We start from the raw sequence: 24270 nt of genomic DNA, 5'->3' as shown, positions 1-24270 counted from the left end.
TGGTGCGTGGAAGAGGAGGCGGGAGGAGCAAGAACGAGGTGTCACACACACACACACGAAAAGCTGGAATTTCATCAAAGCTAAAACTTGATTGTAAACTTGATTGTCTCATGGTGAATAAAAGGAGAAGCCAGCAGGCAGCATGGAGGAGTTCTGCACATTTGAATTAACCTACACTTAACAGCCATGTTAGCAGCTAAGGCACAGGTACTCTTAGCGAAATGCACCTATCTGGCAGAAATGCGGACAATTACAGTACTATACCCTTCTTAGTTTAGCAATTAGCTTGTATATTTTTTTGTAACCATCTTTTGGCATGTTTGTATGATGCCATTTGCAAATAGGCAGTAAACTCAAACCTCACATGGTGGGCATGTGTAGGGAGAAGAAATGGATTAAATAAACATGCAGGTCATTGAATGAGTTTTTGGGGGTCTCCCGAATCAAGGTGTGAATGGCTGTTGATGCATGTAAATCTAAATGGGATGATATATATCACATGGGGCACTTTGAAGGAGCTAAAGAGTGAGAGTTATCCTGCCTCCTGTATTTCTGATATTCAGTTCCACATGTGTATTCATAGGGGTGTGATGGAAACTTCAGGAGCACCCGTCACTATAATGTAATCCAAGACATTACAACAGCCTAAATATGACTAAATACAGAAAAACCCAGTTATTAAGTCTGTGTGTCATTGTACAAAAACAGTCACCAGCCATGAATTACCACTAGGAGGCAGCTCAAGCCAGTGGATTGTGGTGTTTCCACTGTATTGTCTTCATTAGCCTACAGTGTGTGTGTGAGAGAGAGAGAGAGAGAGAGAGAGAGAGAGAGAGAGAGAGAGAGAGAGAGAGAGAGAGAGAGAGAGAGAGAGACCTGTGAGTACAAGGAGACTTGTGAAAAGAGACTTAGAGTTGTTAGACCTCTAGGATCCCGGTTGCATATCTGTATCATTAACAAAAGCAGCAGGAGCTGGAGGAGGTTGTGGAGCTTTGTGCGTGCTGAGCAGGACCCAGTGATGAGACAGCCTCAACAACAACAACAGTGAGACCCTCAACACTCATGCTTCCTCTCTCTCCTCCACGTCTACCTGTGAGTTACTGCTCTCCTCTGGATTACTGCTTTTCCTTTTCCATGCTGAAGGCGCTTGTGGAGAATTGAACCTGCAGGAAGGACCAACTTCTCCTACCAAGTTTTTATTTTATTTTAATTTAAGCTGGTTTAGTTCATCACCTCATCGGTATGAGATTTTCTTCAGCTGGAATAATGCCTTGGTGCTGGAGTAGAAACTCCTGGTTTCCAGTGGTGCTGGGTGCTGCATTAGTTGTGCTCACTGCTGGAAATGCTGGACCAGACCAGGCAAGAAGGCAGGCTGGGTCGTCCTCGTGCTATGGAGGCTTCGACCTCTACTTTGTTTTGGACAAGTGAGTATAGTCTGACACACATGATCTGACACAGTTAGATGGGATGGATTAAGAGGATGTTAAAATATATGAAAACCACTGGGTTTAATAAGAAAGATGAATTATTTTTGAATCTGTAAATTTGACCTCCTGCAGTGACTGAACCTGAATTGAATATTCCATCAACCTGTATCTACTGCTTGCCTTAAAAATGATGTATTCTTATGAGAGCACATTAATGCATAAAGTAAATATGCGTCACTTTATGTTTGTCTCCTGCTTCTTTAAGTGAAAGTTATGCAAAAGTCTGCAAAACCTTTTGGTGATGTCATCACCTTTTCTGTTATCATTACATCCTCTGGGTTCATGTTGAGCAGGAAAGTGGCAAAAGCTCTGATCTAGATTTCAGCATGGTATGTGTCCACTGGGGATATATGTGTGGTGGTCTGCTGCACAGATTATATACAAGGTTGCTGATTGCTGTGTTTGGTGTTGCTCCTCTTTAAAAAAAAACTGTCACCATGTGGGTGGCTTTTATTTCAAATGCATGCATTTCTGAATCATTGTTTCCTCATCTTCTCTAACTTTTAGTCTGTGCATCTGAAGGTGGACACCGGAGGTTTGGCCTGCCCATTTAGTCATCTGGATACTTTTATTTAGAAACTGTCCATGTTTATCTAACATAGTTTTTTTGGTGATTCCTGTTTCCTGTCAGTCGTGCAACATGGGCACCTGATCAAAGCTGTCACATTTGACCATTTACATGATCACAATAATAACATTTTAGATGAGATTGGATGAGTTTCGGTTTGGTGTGATTTGGAGTTTAATGAACAATGCATTCGTAAGGAAAACTTTTATTTTCATGCTTCATGCTCTAAACAGTAAAATCAGTTCCCAAAATGGTGAGTGTCTCACATGAAAAGTGTTTACCTGAGTTTACTTGACAGGGACTTGAAGGGGAAGCACTTTATACTGTCAGCTAATATATGCATTGCCTCCTTGGCACTAACAATGAACTTACCCACACTGTTGCTTTTGGATTGTAGCAGAACACTTACCTTATGTAATGCTCTTTTTTTTTTTGCAAGATTGGTTCGCTACGAGCCAAAATATTTTGCCAACTAGGTCAACAGTAAATTTATCATCCAACTCCAGATTTCCTTATCTAGAGGATGGACTTGGTTGTATTTCAGTTTGCATTCTCCCTCTCTCCTTGTTGCTCCTCTGTTTATAGCCCCCCCCCCATGACACTGATGGATTTTCCAGTTGTCCTACAGTACATGTCAGTGCCAACTCCAGGCACTCTGCTGTTCCTCTGAGGGGAAATAAGGCAATTGTGTGTAACAGAGAGTGATTGTTAGGGAGAACCTTGTTTTAACGACACCGATTTATTTTGCATGTGTGACCTGACAGCATTTACCGTTGAAATAACAAAATCACTCTTTTTAGCTGTGCCTTTTTAAAATAATTTCTCCAGGCCGCAACGTAGCTTGCTTCTGAACAGTGATGTCCTCCACCTGCACTCAATGTCCTCTCGGAGTATCGGCCTGACCTCACTTCTCCATGTCTGTGCTGCCCTCACTCCATTAGGTCCAGATGTTCCAGTGTTTCAGTCCGTTGGCTAGACTGTTGTGTCATGGTAACAATGGAAAAATAGATTTTTAAAGAAATGTTTCAGGAGGATTTGGTGATTGAAAGACATTTTGAAAAGCCTCAATACTGATACACACTACTATATACTCTAGTTTTGATATTTATAAGAAGATAATTAGATGAAAGGAAATATATCTATACTAAAAAAGCTACTCCTACTATATCTATTTATTTTTACTTCCTTACGACAACAGAGCAGAGAGGACTTTTTGGCCGTTGTTAGAAAGTCCAACAAAAACATCACAGGGGAAAATGTGAGTCCCAACAGCTCTGTTCTGAGTTCATTAACAAAGAGGAGGTAGTGAGCAAGATGATCAACATCCACACCGACCTGGTTGCATGAAACCCTAATGAGGATTCGTTCATCTGACTACAATGATAATAATTCACATAATTAAGAAGAAACAGAATTGCAGGTGCATTATGAAGATGTTAACAGAAATCTGAGGAGTACGATGTAATTGCTACTTCTCAGGGTCAACCAGCTGTGTTGCATGAGCATTTACTCATGCAGAACGCCTTCTGCAGGTTTTTCTCTTCAACTGCTCCCTTCAGAGGCTGTTTCCTGGGTGGATCACTGAATGGTCAGGGGACGACACAAAACAACTACAATGGGATGCAAAATGATAACAAAGAGATGCAACATGAGAAAAAATGTAATATCATAGATTGCATAGAAAGGTGGACAATGCATCTCCGCTTCCTCCCACTAAAGCTCAGATATATGGTTGTAAGGTGCCCCTGATATGCTCGACCAACTCGAGTCAGTATCAGCTGTCAAATTATGACGTTTCACCCTGTGTTTAACCAAACCTACAGGAAAAATCAACTAATAAAATGTTATTTGTGTAACCCACATTCAAATATGAACATGCATCAGTGTGATATAAACTACCTAAGTGACAGAAACCATCTTTGAGAAAAATGTATTTGAAATTTTCTTTGACTTTGTAAGTTTGGTCCATGTCCCATTCACTAACAGGGAGGAGGCAGGGTTTATGACCCTTACTGCGGCTTGTCACCAGGGGGCAATCAAGATGATTTGGCTTCACTTTTAAGTTGGTCATGTCGTCCAACTTTATATACAGTCTATGGTTGAAATACAAATAAATAAATAAAAAGAGTGGGGCTAGAAAGTTGCATAAAGTGACTATAAAGTGAAGACAAATCCAGAAAACCACTACATAGTGGTGCATCATTTGTCTCTCTTTGTCTTGGTTGACTTGCCACAATGCAAGAGGGGTTGGGGTGCTCGTAGATGTCTGTGCCATGGGTCCAATGTCTCAAAAACAGTCCATGGTCTGTTGTTAACTTGACAACTTAACAAGTGTTTGATCGGATCCTCACATTCAATTTGTCTTTTCTCTTCTCTCTCAGATCTGGGAGTGTGCAGAACCACTGGACAGAAATCTACCACTTTGTTGAACATCTAGCTCATAAATTCATAAGGTAACAAAAAATCCTGGTTGTGTCATAAAGCAACTTTGGGAAAGGATACAACAAGAACTGATTATTGATTTAACAGAGTGCATTCCCCTCTTCTCCTTGCCCCCAGTCCACAGTTGCGGATGTCCTTCATCGTGTTTTCCACTGACGGACAGATTTTAATGAGCCTGACAGAAGACAGGTGGGTGCAGATCCCCTCAAAATTAATTTCAATCCTCTGCTTCTCTGTCGTCCATCTAAAAGGAATGAGCGTAATACCAGATTTGGACACAGGTCACACACAGATTGTCTGCGTTTTTTTTATGATCAAGAGATTCCAGACATACTTTCCCTCGCCGTGATCTGATGATAGTGTCAAAGGTCTGGACGGCTCTTTCATCATGTGGTTTTTGACACATTGTGGGCAGCTTATATACCTAGTCTTTCCCCAGCAGAGTGTCTCTACAGCCACATAATCTTTTCACTGCTTTCCTCACATCTTATTCTACAAAGGACTCATTTCCTGTCTAGCTGCGTGACAGTTTCTCAAGCCAATACACACCAGGGCTGTTTCAATTTTTTCATCTGTTACACATTGCCGGTATTTCCTCCAAATTGCTGCTCTTATGGAAACTGTTATTCTCTTACCCCGCCTTGCAGCGTCTAGTTTTAGTCAGAAGTATGTTCTGAAAATCATCCTACATAATCAATATTTTCCATTAGATTGTATATTGTCAGAAATGTGTATTAGGTTGTGATCTGTTTTTTCTGCTCAGGGAACGCATTCGCAAAGGTCTGGAGGAGCTGCAGGGGGTCCTTCCAGGGGGAGACACCTTCATGCATGAGGGCATCTTGAGGGTGAGCGGCCGTTGCAGCTCTGAGCTTTATCTCCAGAATATCTCCAAACTAATAACACCCCCCGGTCCTGAGCACTAAATGACTCATTCACTCACTGCATGCTACCAGATAAATAGTCCACTGTTTCATTCCGGCTTATCTTTTTCACAGGCCAGTGAGCAGATATACTATGGAAACACTGAAGGTAAGGTTTGGACAATTCTTCTCTTCTGTGAACAATGATTTAAAATGTTGGTCAAAGTTGATTCGATTTAAGAAATCTAACTGTATGAACTTATTTGTGACCATCTGTGTTTATGTCATTTATATGAAAGGGGGCTGGTAATTTTGAATGTGTGTAAGTGTATTGTTCTGTTTGGTATTTGGATTACACTGAAATGAATGAAATAAATGAAACTGAGTTAATGAGTTCAATGCTAAATCATATATTTTAATAATAGCTCCATGATAGTGTCAACAAAAACTGAATATTATAGGCATCATAAAAGTTGACTTTATGGCAGAACAGTTGTAATTGATAGAATCAGATTAAACAGGTGAACCTACTCAAATTGACAGTGTGTGGTGTAGTGGAGTTGTGAGTCAACATAATATAGTTTTAAAATGTCACAAACCAACCTGAATAAAAGCACAGAATGAGTACTTACTTCTAATTGGGAGTTCTGGTGTGTTTTTCTGGGATAATAACTAATTGTGTGATACAGATTACAATGAATTAGACCGTTAGAGAAGTAATTCAGGGAGCCTTTATACTGCTGCCTATTTATTTGCAAAGCATAATAGGAGGAAACGCTATGAGAGCAGCATTGACCGAATTCTTTCTGTGTGCAGGTTATCGCACTGCCAGCGTTGTCATCGCTCTGACAGATGGAGAGCTGCACGAGGATCTTTTCTATTACGCTGAGAGAGAGGTGAGAGAGCTACAGAGAGGTTAAATGGGTCTTACAAATTAGAACCAGGTGAAATATGTGACTGTGCACGTGACGGACCACATCAAACACTGCCACCCTACACACCAGCACTTTGATCCTCCTCCTTTAGTCTGGAAAAACGGGGTCAAAACGTCTGTCAGATTTATACATGTGAGCACAGTCGTCCTCGTCTGCACTGGGATGTAATGATTTATTTGCACCTCAGATCATCCAGACTCTTCAGGTGAAGGCTTTAGAAAACCTGAGAACAGCTTTGAGTGCCCTCACAAGGAAGCTTTCACCCCAGCCCGAAATGCTGTGGGATGCCTTATTGTCATTCAGTGTCTACTGAGTTTGCTGTTTTTGGTTTTCATGCATCTGTGTGACATTTCTATTCCACATGAGATCTGAATAATATTTTTCAGATGAAATATGGTGTTACTCAACTTCTTATAAAATCTTTTCAGAGGTCCAACCCACACAAGTCTATTTTCACCATGTTTTGGACGATGTTGTGAAATGGAGAGGTGTAATTGAACCCAGGTGTTGAGCTTCTTCCTGTTTTTGCTGTGAATCTGTGTGTGTATCTGATAGGCCAACCGTTCCCGAAGTCTGGGGGCCTCAGTTTACTGCGTGGGGGTGAAGGACTTCAATGAGACACAGGTGTGTTGATGTGTCTGATGACATCTGGGTTTCAGGAAGCATTATGGATAACAAGATTATCAATTTAAAGCTTTGTAATTCAAAACCAATTTTTCAAGTAGCTGTAAATTGCTTTAGATTACAAAGATTGTATTGTTTTGTATTAGTTTAAATTGTTTATACAAGTTAGTTCAGACTGCCAACTCTGGTCCTAGAAGAAAACTAAAGTTAATGTAAGGACATGATATGTGTTACAAATGTTTTTGAAGCTTTTATCCAAGTAATTTCAGCCTGATCATTGCAGAGTTGGTCTAGATATCTTTTTTTCTTCTACTTTGTGTCAAAATAGTTTTAGTTTGTCTTCTAATAAAAAAGGAAATTGTTTCATTTTGTTAATAACTTCCATATGTACTGCCCCATAATCAAGTATCCTCCCACTGATTCTGCTATGATCAGACAATTTCCGAAAACAATGAATGAAAAAAAACGTCTTGGATGAAGAAGTGTAAGGTTCACTGTGTTGACTTGTTTCCTCTGTAGCTGGCAAAGATTGCTGATAGTAAGGACCATGTCTTTCCTGTAAATGACGGATTCGAGGCTTTGCAAGGGGTCATTGATTCGGTAAGGATTTAACTTCAACTAACTAACTCAAACAACACCAACTGCAATCAGGACTGATAAACAGCCTAATATAACTGTCTGTATTCACTTCTCCTTTAGCACACTCACTGATTGAATAGCTCGCAGCAAACAAGACTAAATAGGTTTAAAGCATGATAACTTATTCCATCCATGGAGCCTGGTCAGGCACAGAATTCCAGGAAAACCTGCTGTTACTGTGACTTTGCTATTGATCAACACGACTCAGCCAAACATGATCAGAACGTGTGCTGTACCTTTTCAGACCAACCTCAGTGGTGTTTACTTAAACTTTTGTTATATAATATATAACTGTTTGTCATGCAGGAGTAGTTGTAACTGGGATACAAGGTTTGTTGAGGAGTTAAAGGTCAGACAGCTGACTGAGCTGACTGTCACCTGGAGCAGATTAACTAAGTTTATGAATGAGACTGTGAGGCATGAATCTGTCATCTTCTTAGAGTTATAGTGGGTTTGTTCCTAGAGAGCATTGAGTACAGACACATCTGCAGAACACAACTGAGAATAAATGGAAACTTCAGACCAATAGACAAAAGGTTTGTGAATATGCCCATTAAAGACCCAGAACTGTTTATAACCAGTCATTCTGTCAAGAGGAGAATACATACTGCAATACAAAAGACATGGGCACTACACTGAATACCAGGATCAAAATATTATCTTCACATTGTGTTAAAGCAGAACAAATGTTGGAGAGTTAAAGGACACTACAAAGCCAGGGGCCTGCTGCTGCTCTGATGAACTCTGTGAATTCCTTCCCTTCGTCTCCTCAGATCCTGAAGAAGTCATGTATTGAGATTCTGGCAGCAGAGCCCTCCAGCATCTGTGCAGGAGGTAAGAGGTTTTCTTCCCCTCCATTCTCCTTAGGATGCTCAAAAATGTAATAAGACTAATAATCTTCAGCATAAGAATAACTCATAAAAACTCCTCATAAGAAAGCACAACAGGCTGTAGTGTCAGGTCCTATGAAGGAAATACACACGGTGTCTTAAAAGTCCAAAGCATAGATTGTTAATAAAGAGAGTCCACACGATAGCCAAAAGTGAAGCCAAAGCATTTTGATTTCCCCCTGGTGGTTGGCTGAAGCATAGGTCATAAACCCTGCTGCCTTAATGTTAGACGATATGGACCAGACCAGACTCAAAGATGCTTTCTCTCATTTTTGTTAGTTCTTATCACACTGGAGTTTGTTCAAGTGCTTATTTTTCCAGTAAGTTTGGTTTTAATTAGCGATTTGATGTTGGAAAAATAGGTGAAACATCATGATTGACAGCTGAGACTCACTCTCAATTGGTCGACCGCATCTACGAGTGGCACCTCCACTGCGGTTCCACCCACTGATTGCTACTGCATAGACTCTGGCTCCAAATCACGTCTTCAGCACAAGACAGCAGCTGATAGATCCTGGATATTTTGGCTTCATTTCTGGAGAGTAGGAGGACGTGGAGATGTGTCGTCCATCTGTATTTACAATCCATAGTCCACAATCATTTAACCCAGACTGTGTGTCAATATCAGCTTCAGCACTTTGACACAAATTATATCCTTGTTTTCCAGTGTCAGTTTGCCATGTGCTGGGTTTGTGGTTTTAGTCTCAGAGAAACTGCAGCGTCATACCACACATCAAGTATTCAAAGTATTTCCGACAGTTATTATATTGACAAGGAAATTGTAGTAGTTGAGTGAGTGTTCCATATTGGATAATGAAGAGTTTGGGTACTGCTTTGGAACAAAAAGTATAAAAAAAAAAAAAAACCTTATTTTCAGTTGTTCTCTTCTCCTCACCCAGAGACCTTCCAGGTGGTGGTGAGAGGAAATGGATTCCTCCACGCCCGAAATGTTGATAAAGTCCTGTGCAGCTTCCGAATCAACGACACCCTCACCAAAAGTGAGTGAACACCATCTAACTCAAACCAGTTCATTAGCAATAAAAGCAGCTGGAATACACGTAATCAGAATTACGCGTAATTGAGCGTCTTGCTCGTCAAACACCAAGTGAGCCCCTCAGCTGGAGTCCCCTTTGATCCAAAAAGCATCTATGCTGGTGTTACTGGTATCATAGCTGTTTTTACTTTAAACAACGCACTGTGCAATTTTACAACCTGGAAAACAGCCAGAGACAGAACCACACATGAGGCAGACGGAATGAAAAGGCCTCAGGGATACAGACAGTTTCCCCACAACACTTACTAGTGGTCTTACTGTAATAGTTGTTAAAACCACTTCCTCCAGTGCACACTGCAGAAGCTGCAGGAGGTGCTGGTTAAATTTCAAAGCAAGCTATTCACCAGACTCGAGGCACTAACCCACGTCTGCTCCTCTGATGAATAGACATGTTTCTTTTTCAACCTCATGTTAGTGCATCCTCTTTTCTCAGTTATTCAAATTTGGAATTCATTACTTAATCATCATTAAGTTTTTGTCTGTTCATCACTTCTGTCAACTCTCCTTTACGTTGTGGTTTATTAAGATGTTGCAATAAGATGTTGCATTAATTTGTTTTTGTAGCCTAATCCATGCATATACTGCATACACAGCAGGCTATACAGAACAGTATATTTATGTTAGTTTTATTAGTTTCCCAGAGAGCCTTCCCTTTAATAATGGGTAATTTGGTTCTGGGCATCTTGCTCTTTAAATCAAATTCTTCAAACAAAGCAAAAGTCGATTATTTTTAGAATTCAACAAACTTAAACAATCCCTGTGGATGATTCTTATTTCTGCATGACACATCACACAACTTCCTGCAGACGAACCGTGGACGTGGAAACAATTTGAGTAAAATGATCTCCTTAAGTCAGCTCCATTACACTTATTCTCCTCCTCCAGATTCATCCACGTCTCCAGATTGTTTACACCCAATTCTCAATTCTCTGGAACTTGTTTACGTCACATCAGGGGTAAACTTTAAATGAAAACAATTCGGCCATGGTTAGCTCAGCTGCAGATAAACATGGGGTAGATAGTCTATCAGAAAAAACTATATATAGGCTACATCTTCACTTGCCCTCGTTGACTCGCTCCAGCCCTAAGCATACTTTGCAAATATGGTGAAATGGTGGAAAGGAAAGAAAGACAGCAGCAGCAATATGTAACTATCATGTGCCGAGCAGATGAATTGGTGTTTGAATTTGTGTTGCCAGGAAAGAGAAGCAGAAAATAGAGTGAGGCGTGCTGGGTTTTGGCAGGTCCTGTTCTGAGCTGTCCATTGTTTTGTTGCAGTGGACAACACTGAACAATGTAAATAAAGAGACAAGACATAAGGAATAGACATTCTGGCATATGTGCTTTTTCAGTTGGTTGCCAAGATTTAGATGAGAACATCCATCCTCCTCTAATGTCTGTATGAAGTTCCTGCTTGCAGCTGGTTAGCTTGACTTAGCTTAGCATAAAGACCGTAAGGATGGGGAAACTTAGCTTGCCTTTGATGAAAGCTTTCAAAACCCACTAATTGACATGTTGCATTGTGTCGGTTTAATCTATTAAAAAAACAGGGTATGTAATGGACAGTTGTGGTTCTACTTGCTGGAATTTTCAATGGTTAACTGGAAACATCACAGTGGCAGCAAGAGTCCCAGGAGTCAAATTAAGTATAGAGTCTGTAGAAATTCAGGAGAATTTGATGTAATGCACCTTGATGTTAGTGGCCACCCACCAATAAACCAAACAAAGAAGAAGAGAATTTGATGTGAGAAGACAGCAGGGGATCCCCAGCTGGATTCACTGCGAGCGAGTGGATGTCACTTCTAATGCATGACAGACGATGATGTCAAGAGAGTTTGTGGTGAGCTGCTGACGGCATCTGTGTGTTGCAAAGAAAATCACATGATCTCTGCAGCAGAGTCAATACGTCGCTTCCTGTCTCTGCAGCGTTGCCAGATGGGAAGTGTTGAAGTATCGTACCAGGAGCTTAAAATTATCATATTTCTCGCCTGAATAATGCAGAGGATTTGTTGCTGTTGTGAACGCATCGGTGCAGAGAATCTCCCGCTGCCGTGTGCATTCGTGAAAGGCAAACTGCGGATAAACTCCGTGGCCAGGTCATGTCTAAAGACGGATTATGAAAATGGCAAACAACCCTTAAAACCAAAACTCATCCTGATTTATGTTACTAAAAACAGAGCCAAGTGCTTGCTATTTCTCTTTGTTCCGAGTCTTTATGCTAAGCTAGCTAGCTAGCATAGTATTTTACCCTACACACGAGACATTGATCTTCTCATCCATCTCTCCGCAAATCAGCTATTAAGTGTATTTCCTAAAATAAAATGGCTGACCTATATATTGAGTCTGATAAGTTGCATTTCTTCAAGAAGTCAAATATACAACTGTCTGTCTGACTGTATACTGTCTTGAGCTTGCCAACAATAAGTCCCATCTTTTGGTCTTTCTTAAGATTAATGCCAGCTTTAGAAACAATTCAAAGTTGAACTCTGCAGGGCACCACAGTCAAACCTAGCAACTTCCAACCTACCAACACTTCAGTGGAAATCTGAAGACTGTTGAAATGTTTGACTTTGCTGTAGTTTTTTGTCTTCATTCTTTTTCCTGTTGTTTTAATGTTGTAAGGCCATTCTGAGTGCGAGGTGGTTGCATATTTTTATTTGTACACCGCACCACTGTGCTGCATGGTGTTTTTAGGAAAGACCAGTCGTTACCTACTGTGCGACTGCGTGTATTGATTTCCTCAGTCCTGGGGTATGCTCTCCCCTCGCCAGGATAAACAGACAGGCCTGGTGTGACGACACTCGTTGGAGCCACTTTCTTAAAAAGCCAACTGGACAAGGATCTACATTTTGCCTGAAAAACAAAAGCTGCGGTGAAACAGCTTGTAGTGATGACTCTGAGGGGAATACATATGTCCTCGCTCAGCAGACAACAAAGCACAGTTTTTGAAGAAACTCTCTTCTCTAACCCTTTTTTTTATTTGAGTGAAGGATATGTACTCCCTTCTTTTATTGAATTAAAATGAAGTAATGTGGCGCTAATCAGTCAGTAGAGAAATCTTTCTGTAATCAGGCTAAATAATGATATAATCTGAAAGGTGACTCGGGTCATGACTTGTGAGTAAAACTCCTGCTTTGCGAGCTTTGTATGTTAGTGACTTTACCACTGACCATGACCACAAGACAAGACTGGAATACTTGACTGATTCTTGTGCTGGTTTTTATGATCCCTTTCCCCCATGTGCTCTAGTGGTGAAGCCTTTGATTGTGGAAGACACATATCTTCTCTGCCCTGCACCAGTGCTTCAAGATGAGGGGATGTAAGTCCTAGATTTTATTCAAATGAATGAGAGATTTCATCTGCTCTGTTTTTAAAGACCCCAGTAAATGACAGCAGGAACATTTTTCTTTTTCAGGGTAGCAAATCTTTACGTCAGTATGAACGAGGGTCTCAGTTTCATCTCCAGCTCAGTCACAATAACCACTGTGGGATGTGTGAGTACAATTCACTTTACTAGCATTTAGCTTTGAAACTGGAATATTATGAGGTCATGGTACATTGCATAGCAATAATGATAGAAAACACACATAAAACCAATCAAAACATCCATCCATACATACAGTGGGCCTGGCACTAATCCCAGCTGACATTGCCCAAGAAGGATCAGTCAAAACAGTGAACTTAGTAAACACTTGTCTAAATGATGGATGCAAATTATTTGAGGTTTTTCAGCACAAGCAGTCATTGTCTTTGGTGTAACAAGCTTTGAAAAGGCTACATAAGATCAGAAGAGCCTCTTTCCTACATGACGCATCGAGCCCAGAGAAGTGGTTGACATGGATTTAGTGCTCTACTTATTCAGACTGTGGAAGTTGACGTGTCTGTCTCTGTTACAGTCTGATGGGACCATCCTGGCCATCGCCCTGCTCATCCTGATGCTGCTCCTGATCTTGGCTCTTCTCTGGTGGTTCTGGCCTCTTTGCTGCACTGTGGTGAGTTTTCTCAAATACTAATGCAAAAATAAGATGCACACATGCTGCTTTACAGATGGCTACTGGTCTAACTAGCTTCTTCAAACTCTAGATGGTCTGAAACAGGCCTGGAAGGCAGCAATGTTGCTTGTGGACAATGCAACAGGCAGAAATGTCTTTTCCAGGTCTGTCTTGTCTGGCTAACGCCCCCCAAGGCATATTATTAACCTTAACAACACTCTCATGGTGAGAAGGTTAGTCATGAGTCAACAAGGGCATCTGGCTCCTTTGGATCCCTGCAGCTGAATTTAGTCCAGAGGAGGAGGTCAAGGCCACTGGGTGAATGTGTGTTTAAGTAATTATTCTGCTGTTTAAACAATCAGTGTTTCTAAAGGTCACAGCAGGTGACCTCTGAGTCTCACCTCTCAATACAGCCTCAGTATATGCACTGGAAGACTTAGTCAATTCTTCCACCAGTAATAGCTCTAAGTTTCCAACTAGTGACATGGAAACAAAAACCCACATAGGCTGAATGTTTTGGGTTAATATCTTTGTTACTATGGTGGTTTTTAGAAGCAAGATAGCTCTCCAGGAATAAAGTGTTATGAAAAATATTTGTATGACAATCATTTGCTTTGCATACAGTAACAAGAGGAAATATAAGAACACACTGTGCCATGTGGTCAAACTGCCAACATCACTATATCTCAACAAACTCTCTTGTTACTCATGTTGCCTTCTGTCAAAATCTGTATTTCTCCTTTCAAATTAAAAGTGGGGTGTCTCTTCAAAATCCAGTCCAATGTTTCCAGAGCTGGAAACAGCATAGAGCTGAGAGGTGCCAGAGAAAGATGTCAGCTTTTACAACATGGCCTTCCCTCCCTTTACTTTTTTTTTTCTGTTCATGTCCGTTTCTTTGCAAACTCAACTCTGTGCAAGTAAGTCTGTTTAGGAAAAGCGATGCTAGGTTACCACAGCGAATCGTTTCGTGTTCCAGGATTGGAGACACATGGAGGAAAATCCCAAATAAGAATCAGGATTCCTTAATTTGCTAAGTGCATTAAGTGTAGAAGAAACCGTGTTGGAAAAAGAAACACTGACAGCTCATATGGTGACTTATATACGGGCGAAAGAGACCAAGTGGATGGTGAAAGACAGACTAAACTCTACATGCTTAAAACTACATTCTGTCTGTGTGCAATCCTGCAAGGCTGATGCTGTACGACACACTCGGAAAAATGGTAAAAGTAGATGGATAAAAAGTAAAAAACACATACTAGGATAAACAAAAAGTATCAATCCTTTATACAGAAAATAAGAGCAGTTTTTATGAGCCTGTTACTCCTCCTTTCTCCTAATCAACAACCTCAGGCCAAACAATCTGGATTGCAGATTTCTAGGTCAGTGTTGAAAAAAAAAAAAAAGATCCAATTCCTCAGCCATGTGTTGTGTAACCATCGTGTTGCACACAGAGAAGACTTTGCTTTAAAACGCCGATGATAAACGAGTGTGTGACTTTTGTCATCTTCCCATGTGTAACAACACGTTCCTTCTTTCTCCTCTCATGCATGTCCCCTCCCCCCACAGATCATCCACGAACCCCCACCTCCACTTGAAGAGGAGAGTTCGGTGAGAGCTGCTCCGTCTCCGCTTGATCTCTTTCTTATGACTCAAAAAGAAAGGAAAACAACTCATCATTTAATATTCAGACAGCTGAAAATGTTTAGTTTGTGTAATTGCTGAGTTTACTCTGGCAATTCGAACCCCAGTAACCACGCTGCGTCATTCACTCACTCCCTGGCATGAAACGCAGATTTCACTCAATTAGCAGTTCATCATTTGTGATGTGAGTTAACGCCCTCGTAGAATAATAATGAAATCCTGACTTTTACTGTTGTTTTCTGCACCTCCATGTCCAGTTTAAACACCACCGTTTTGTAATCCAGATTTTTATTCATGGTTTCTGGAGCTGGAGCTGGAGCTGGTCAGACCTTTGTGGAAAAAGTCAAAATTTTGCCAATAACATTGTTTCACATGATTTTGATAACCAAATCCAAATAAATAAGGTACAGTTGCCCAAAGCTTGCATGCAACTGCGTGACATATCAGTCTGTATTTATTTACCAGAGTTAAACTGAAAAATATGTTTAACTGGAGAATTTGTTTAAAAACCAGACTCCAGTGGCAGCCACGGCCTCAAAGACAACTTTCAGACTTCATTATGGTTTCCTGTGTAAGACATCCTAATAGATTATGAATCTTAGAGGGTGTATAAAAGAGCTGAAACATCACAAACTTTGCCCAGTGGGCTTTGTAATTTCCTCTAATATGACAGGCTCAGAGGGGACAGAATGGGGAGAGCAGACAGAGTATTACCTCAAATGAGCCGCATGGTGACAAATGAGAAGGCATCTACCATTAGGAGTTAGCTCCTAGGTGATTATTGGGCATGTGTACATTAACCACAAAAGCTTGTTAGCTGTAGGTGGTAAGCCTTTTAGATGATATATCACAATAAAACCTACGTCCTGCCCCTGTCCCATAGGATGATGAGGACTCTGATACCCCCAAGAAGAAGTGGCCGACTGTGGATGCTTCCTACTACGGAGGAAGAGGAGTAGGTGGGATCAAAAGGATGGAGGTGAGATCTGATGACTTAATTAGAAAGGGGGAACCTTTAAAGTAAACTGCTTAGGTCATTAAGGCTGCTCTAAAAGGCATCTCTAATTATGGAGCACAACAGCAGCTCTCAATTTAACTGCACGTATGCAGAACCATCTTTTTCCACATTTGAAACATTAAGTGTAGACTGTGCAAGTGTCATCATTTCCTCTCTATCCTCAGGTACGCTGGGGTGAGAAAGGCTCCACAGAAGAAGGAGCAAAGCTGGAAAAGGCCAAAAATGCCAAAGTGAAGATGCCCGAGCAGGAGTACGAGCTGCCCTCCACACGGATTCTCAACAATGGCATGCATAAACCCCCGGGGCCACGCAAGTGGTACTCGCCAATCAAGGTACCAGAGCGAGTAGCTGCAGGAGGAGTGCGTTTGGTCTGCAGATGCTCTTTCAAGTCTCAGCGCTGACAACAACTAAGAATGGCAAACATATAGACGTTATGAGTTTCATGTGTATGACATACAAAACAAATGGAGGATTTGAGAGACATAAAGCTCAGCTTATGTTTAGTTTATAAAAGCATTTACGATTGTTTAATAGCTTTGCTGAGACATTATGTTTTTTTCCAGCTGTTAGCATGTGTCGGCCTACTGTAAAAGTACATCTGTTGCAAATTACTCCATGTTAATCTGGCTGTGGACATATGAGTAATGGCATTATTAAAATGTTGTTGAAAGTAGCATGAGATGTGTTAAGGTAATAACGCTTTGGTAACTACTGGCACACAGGACCCGTCCTCCAGGGCCAGCACGGGGTTAAAGGAGTTGTTCCGAAGCCTTCCCAGTCAGTGGGGGGATCGCTAATAGAAACCAGACTCCTGTTAGACTGACCTCCAGGGAGCAGCGCTGCACACCCAGCACTTTTGTTTAGTGAGGGAAAACAGCTGCATTTTCTGCCCTTATCCTCAATGTATTTGCTGTGTTCAAAAGTATGAAGAGCCAGTTCACAAACAGCTGAAATGATTTCACTTTGAAACGACTGTAGGAATGGGGATAATACTGTTCATTTGGAATGCAGCTGGAGTTTGGTGCACAGTGTGGGAGAAAATACTAAACGGATGATTTTGTCTTCTCTGTCTTCCCACAGAGCAAACTGGATGCATTGTGGGTACTTTTGAGGAAAGGCTACGACCGTGTGTCAGTAATGAGGCCTCATCCAGGTGACAAGGTAAGACAAACACTTCACAGATGAACTCATGCACCATTATTCAGCCTGTATTTGATCTTAAATGACATAAGGCCTTGGTTGTGCATTAGCATTTGTCAGATTGTAGATTTGTTTGCATCTGACAATGCTGAGTATATAGACCAGCTGTGAGTAATAAGTTGTGCACAGAGAGGCTCATGGGAAAACCTGCAGGGAGCTGGGATTGAAACTGCAGTGTCTGGCTACAGCTCTCACCAATCTAACGACGGCTGGTGAAGTCATCATGAAAAGGAAAAATGTATTTTATCCAAAGTCCAGATTGGGAGTGGAGGGAAGTGATACAGTATGTAACAAGCTGGCAGAATGAATCTGAAGATGGACAATATGGGTTTTTTACAGTTTAAATACGCAAACAATTCAAACATGGCATCAAATGTAAAAAAAATAAAGCCAATTCCCCTGCAGTTCCAGAGTACGACCACTTCAGTTAAACATGATCTAACTATCAGAGAGCTGGAAACACTCTTCCACTTATGTTATTTTTACTCTTTATTAATATCTATCACCGACAAATGTTTAAAAATGACATAAAATCCAGAATGTGTGTGTGAATGGTTGAAAGTGATGTGTACTGTGAAGGGCTTCAGAGTACTGAGTGAGTGCTTCAGTTGATAAAACAGCGACGGAGAAGATCGTTATGTGGGTTGACTGCAGTTTGGATAACATTGCACCAAAGACAAGCATTACAACCGCTCTCATTCACAAAAGTAAAACAATGTGTAATATGCTAATTCTGGACATAATGGAGCTCTTAAAATTGCCAAAGAAAATATGTTTTTTTTTCATGCACACAATTTAAGAGGATGACATTTTTTTTTTTGTCTCCATAGATATTATTACGGATATATAAAGAGTACTATTGATCCATGTGTTACAAGACAAAACCTCATATCACTGGGGCCAGACTTTGAATAGTCTATTTCAACAAACATCAAGGCTGTGGCTCAGGAGGTAGAGAGGGTAATCCATCAACAACAGGGATGGTGGTTCGATCCCTGGCTCCTCCAGTCCACATTTTGTTTCCTTGGGCTAGATACTGACCCCCAAATTTCCCCTGATTGGTGTGTGATGAGAAAAAAAAGCACTGTTTGTATGAATGTGTGCGTGAATGGGTGAATGTGTTTTTTGAGCGGTCAACAAGACTGTAATAGTTCTACATAAAATATAGACCACTTACACATATGTAAGGTCACCTGATGCATCACGAGGGGTAACTCCTCATTAGCTTAAAGAAAATATACTCCTTCCTCTATGCTGCAATTGAATCTTTAGTTTTGCAAAATAAAATAAAACACATTGTTTTAATCACCTTTAGCTACTGTATGTGTTGAAAGATAAATTGAATGCCTTTCTACAGCCTTTCACACTTGAGACCAATGAACGCCTCCAGAAAGCCCCTCACAGCTCGCAACAACAGAGTGGAGTTTACCACAGAAACAACCAGGCCCAGTGTCTAAACAATGAGACGTTAATGCAACACACTGAGACTCTCTACTGATCCGCTGCAGAACTATAGAGACAGAGAACAAAGCTCTCCACAGAGACTGTGAGATCCTTCAAACGCACTTCAGTGACTGAAAAAACAGTGCTGACCTTTTCCACTGTGAGCAAAGTTTGAGACCCGGGAGCGAGCGGGAGAAGAAGTAAATGTCAATACACCGATGTGAGAAAGTCTCAGAGGTGAGAAGGAAAGAGGAAGTTTAGGTGAGAAGAAGATGAAAAATGACTTGCACATGAATTCAAAACTTGAGTTGCTATACAACTTAAGCTTTGGTAAATTTATATAATGGCCAGTTAATCTTGCTTCCAGGATGTACCGACAATATAACAATATGCATGGGAAGCTACACCTCAGATGAAGCAATATCGAAGGTGGACTGGTCCATGTTAGTGAAGTAACAGTCACCAGCACTGGAGTTAAATTCCCAGGGTCACGTTCCTCGCTTTATTCCCAGTACAGTAAGTGTTGCTGATGCACTGCTCTGTAATTAGAAGTGTAGGAGTGAATCCTCCTCACTATAAAGCTCTTCATTAGTGCACTGGGGAAAAAAGGCTTGGGTCAAGTATCCTTGATGATTTGCAGTAAACAAGCATGTTCTGGTTGCAATTAGGAGTCTCTCGTCAAAACCTCGCTTTTATAACTTCCTCTAAATGAATGCAGCGGTGGGGGGGAAGAGGTCAGTTGAGCCCACTAACTGGTGCCTGAGAGAAACTTAAGTCAGGTTCCTGTAACAACTCATATGTTCCTGAGCCAGTAAAAGACTAAAGGGATCAAACACAGGGAACAGCAGCAAGTTAGTAACTCAACATTAGACATATTCCAACATTTTGTTATCACACATGTTCTCTTAGGTCTGACTGATTTTAAGAATAACTACGATACACTTCACTGTCGCTCATACTTAAGGAATAAAAATACAGGTTCTGTTTATTTGTTCCATCCTTGTCGACTGTTTAACATGCATCATTTTCCCTGGAGGTCATTTTGCCCTGGTGGTAACACGAGCAGGGTTTTCACTCCTTATCAGTTCACTGCCCCTCCCTGATCCCCTCGGTGCGGCTGTCCAGGGGTGTAACTTGTTTCTGGAATATGATCGTCTCCCTTGCATGACCTCACTTTGGTTTGGATCACAGAGTGATGGCAGGTTAACTTGTTCATTTGAGCAGAGCATTTACAGTACATGGTCCATAACGCCCATAAATTCCCTATAATTGCCCATAAAGTGGTGATTGAGAATTATAGCGTGTGCAGGCTGAGGTCTGTTGACAGTAAAGTGCTGTCGTGCAGATCTGTGCTGACAATGGATGAGGCTTCAGTAAGTGGGAGGCACACAAACGTCTGCTCCAGTCATCAGTCTGTCTGATTTGTAACAGCAAGCAGCGAGGGACGTTTTTATATCTTAGACTAATTCAGCTGTCAGAGCAAGAAAAGTATGGGTTTTGTCCAAGAAATATGATTTAGACAAGCAGACCTCTTCAAGCAAGCAGCACATATAGTTTCTTTACATTATGAGAAACAATCTATCCATCCATTATCTATACTGTTTATCCTGTAAGGGTCGGGCTGGACCTAATCACAGCTGACATTGGGCGAGAGGCATGTACACCCTGGCCAGGTCGCCAGTTTAACGCAGAGCCAACATACAAAGACAAAAAAAAACATTCACACTCACACCTACGGTCAATTTAGAGTCTTCACTTAATATAATCCCAACCTACATGTCTTTGGACTGTGGGAGGAAGCCGGAGTACCTGGAGAAGAAGCCACACAGACACGAGAAGAACATGCAAACTCCACACAGAAAGACCCCGGCCACCCAGAAACAATCACAACAGTTAATCTACTACATGAAGTTATTATAATGACAACTTGGACATTTCATAAATATACCTGTAAACATTTCATATCAACTTTATTCGGGATTTCACCCAACATTGGTTCTCTATCACTCTCTCTGTAACATATTGAGCCTAAAAACTGACAAAATTAAACAAAGGTTTATCACATAAGTGAACTGAAGGCACAAATAAACAAAACTCGTTTAACTTCTTGTTTGAAAAAAGCTTCTCCTTTTCTTTTCAAATCAGTGGACAAAATAAATACTATTATGACCCCTTGCATTTAGGCTGTCACATATTTCTCACTCATGTTTTGGTGTCTGTAAACGGATAGCCTACGGTTAGCATGTTGGATAAAGTCCCTGATAAAGTCAGCTGCTGTGTTGTAGGGTACATTGTGTGCACTGAGTGTCTTAAAGAAAAATCAGTTTCAGCTTCATGAATCACAAAACTTTGTGGATCTGGATCAGAGGGCAACGGGAATTTCCTTTTCCACTTTCTTTAACATTGTGGTATCGGGTGCTTCTTAACATTTTCCTTGATTTCTCAGGGAATAATTCATGGATCCTGATGGAAAATGTGGGCGATGAGGGGACTGTTGGTGGACGTACAGTATGTGCTCTCTGAGTCACATACGTCCGGTCGAGGCAGATGGCCGCCCACACTGAGTCTGGTGCTGCTAGAGGTTACTTCCAGTTATTGAGGGAGTTTTTCTGTCCACAGTCACCAAAGTGCTGCTCATTGTGGGAACTGTTGGGTTTCTCTATCATTTTAAGGAGTATGAAAAGTGCCTTGAGATAATGTATATTATGATTTGGCGCTATACAAATAAAATTGAATTGAATTGAGCGCCCTTCTAGTTCACTATGCAGTGCCCTAAGAAATCCCCACAATGGAACGAAAGAACTTTCTGCCAACAATACAACACAAAAACTCTCTGTTTTGAAGAACTACAGGGCCAGTGTGCAAAGTGACGCTGGTTCCCAAGTGTCAAAAATCTAGATTTGGTGCTCATTATACAGTGAAGAGTTAACATTAGGGAGGAGTGAATGAGGGTGTTCAAATCTTTGCCCTTAAACCAGATGCTCCACTTATGTTGCACACAACATGTTCTTCTTATAACAATTTTTGTTGTTGAATGTTCCTCTGAAATCTGGTGTGTTTTTTAAATTTCAGGGCAAATGCATGAACTTCACCCGCATGAAGTCTCCCCCTCCTCGCTACAGCCACCACTCATCTCCCATCTACAACCCCCCGAGCCAGAGTCCACCGCCGCCGCAGGGCACCCTCCCACCGACCCCCAGCAGCCCTCCATCATCTCCGTCTTTCTCCTCCTGCACCCTTATATCCTTGCCTCCAACACCTCCTCCCACCTCCCCCAACCCCTCTCCTCCCATCACTCCTCCCCCCTACACGCCACCTCCCAACCGGGCTCTTCCTCCGACCAACATGCCCACACCAGCGCCGTCTGCGGCCTCAACGACCCCTTCACCTCCTGCCTCCCCAACGGGCTCCTTGCCTCCTCCTCCACAGGGACCTCCTCCTGGTCGAGCCCCTCCCCCTGCACGCCGTCCGCCGCGCCCTGGGCAGTAAAGCTCCAGCATGGGATGGGAGAGAATCCCACAAGTTTGAAAAAGGCAACACAGTGTCCCACCAGCAATCAGCACATGACCATCATTGATTACCTGGAGGCCAGGACATGTGGACACTTGTGCCACGCTCAGCGGACTGTGGCCTTTCTGCCTTGTGAAGAGGAGCAGCGAGGACTTTTTTTCTGCTATTTGTCTACAGTGAATGTTGTACACATCTAGCACAACAGTGCAATTGCTCTGACGCTTGAATTACAGAGACGTTCCCTATGAATGAGGTCATGCGGGCCGGCTGAAAAACATTTGCCTCCATGGCCCTGTGGGCTGTTCAGGCCCTGATGCCTTCACCATGAGCTCACAAGATTGGATGAATCCAAATCAGCTGCTCAACAAGGAGCAAAGTTGTTTTCAAAATGATCATGACACTAAAATATGTGTAACGTTTCCATCTTTTCTAATAAGAGATAAGAGGAATCTGAAAGTCCCTGTTTTTCTGTTTTAGAAGGTTGAGCAACTGCATGCCATCGTGTTTGAGTCAGTATGTTTGTTCTTTTGATAACATTTCTGCCTAGTTTTATACATCATATAAAGATCTTTAGTTTGACTTTTTTTAAGTAAATAGACCAACTTTTTCAAGTTAAAATTTTTGATGTTGGAGAAACAATTCTTGCTTTTAAGTAAACATATTGAAACGTAACTGATCTGAGCTCCTTGCAACTTTTGACTTCCATAACCTAATAAACCAGCCTAATGTGCACATAGGAGTAAACAATAAAATGGGATTCAGATACTTGCACCTTACAACTATACAGGTGCATCTCAAAATATTACAATATTTAATTTTGAGTTTGAGTAAATTACCATAAATACTGTGTATCTCTTGGTCAGTGGTCCAAAGTCCTGTTTTCAGATGCCACGCCACATTGATGCAATAACTCTTGATGAAGGAGGCCCTGCCAAGTATTGGCTGAATTTAAATCCTTTATTGATTGATCTTAGGAAATACTGAAATACTTTGAGCTGTTAGACATAATCATCCAAATTAAAACAAGCTGGAAATATTTTCAATTACAATATTTCACTTTATGTGTAATGAATCCAGAATATATTAAAGTTTCCCTTAAAAAAATTACTTTTCCACAATATGCTAATTGTTTGAGATGCACCTGTATAACTGATATGACCACAATCACAGCTATAGTTAGCAGCGTATGCTCTGTCGATCAAGATGTGGACAAAAACGTGTCAGAATCAGGGAAAAACTTTGCACATTGTTTTGCTCATCCAGCCACAGACTCTTACGAAAGCTGTTTTTTATGTAAATAATAATTTTGATACAATAACCATGTGTGTTCAGATCTGTGTGTGTGTGTGTGTGTGTGTGTGTGTGTCAGAAAGAGAGACTAATGTACTGTATGTATTCATGACTAGAGAGAGTCAGTTGCCAGTTTCCTCAAATTTCTTTGCACAACATCCTCGCAGCATGGATCACAATAAAAGTGTTCTGTTCCACGGGTCACATGAAGTTCAGATTGATATGAAGCTGCTCTGTGATGATCAGAGGACTCGCAGCAGAATGCAAAGCAATCACAATCAGAAAGACAGTATGCAACTCTCCGTGGATACAGTATGTAGACACCCATGTCTGTAAACAATCTTAAGTGTATAAAAGTGGACTCTGTTCTTCTGTATTTTCTTCAAAAACCACGTGAAAACAACCTCTGAGCCGGAGTTTGTTCCCTAAGCTTTCATCAGAAACCTGTTAAGACTTTATAGGTTTACTCTCGTCTTTCCTTCAGTCTCCCAAAAACATATTCCACAGTTTGTTAAGATATCAAGATGTTCTGTAACTTTCAAATTAAATCCATGTTTTATTCCATGCTCAGTGGAACACTAAGTCAGAGAACTGGTTTTGCTGCTGGGGTCACTGGGTTCACACAGTGGAGGGCAGATGAATACAGAGAGCACACAGCACACAGCTCCCTCCCTATG

At 41.3% G+C, this 24270-nt stretch overlaps 1 protein-coding gene across 1 annotated transcript; it reads left to right on the top strand.

The window, feature by feature from the left end:
• The first annotated feature begins 915 nt into the window (after positions 1-915).
• Positions 916-23797, top strand: LOC117768042 (anthrax toxin receptor 1-like). Its single transcript, XM_034596114.1, has 19 exons — positions 916-971; positions 1137-1424; positions 4437-4508; positions 4615-4686; positions 5261-5342; positions 5493-5526; positions 6174-6253; positions 6848-6916; positions 7436-7516; positions 8329-8389; positions 9345-9443; positions 12749-12818; positions 12915-12993; positions 13396-13491; positions 15058-15099; positions 16016-16111; positions 16315-16482; positions 17231-17311; positions 21866-23797. The coding sequence occupies exons 2-19, from the start codon at positions 1243-1245 to the stop codon at positions 22280-22282; spliced, it is 1881 nt and encodes a 626-aa protein (XP_034452005.1). The 5' UTR covers positions 916-971; positions 1137-1242; the 3' UTR covers positions 22283-23797.
• Positions 23798-24270: the final 473 nt, after the last annotated feature.

The sequence above is a fragment of the Hippoglossus hippoglossus genome, chromosome 9, assembly GCF_009819705.1.
Source record: "Hippoglossus hippoglossus isolate fHipHip1 chromosome 9, fHipHip1.pri, whole genome shotgun sequence".
Classification (NCBI taxonomy): domain Eukaryota; kingdom Metazoa; phylum Chordata; class Actinopteri; order Pleuronectiformes; family Pleuronectidae; genus Hippoglossus; species Hippoglossus hippoglossus.
Note: the sequence above shows the minus strand (reverse complement) of the source record. Positions and strands in the feature narration are given on the sequence as shown.

Coding starts and splice junctions, on each gene's coding strand:
- LOC117768042 (XM_034596114.1), top strand. CDS start 1,243: ATGAGATTTTCTTCAGCTGGAATAATGCCTTGGTGCTGGAGTAGAAAC. Junction 15,100..16,015: donor CACTTGAAGAGGAGAGTTCG/GTGAGAGCTGCT, acceptor CCTGTCCCATAG/GATGATGAGGACTCTGATAC. Junction 16,483..17,230: donor AGTGGTACTCGCCAATCAAG/GTACCAGAGCGA, acceptor GTCTTCCCACAG/AGCAAACTGGATGCATTGTG.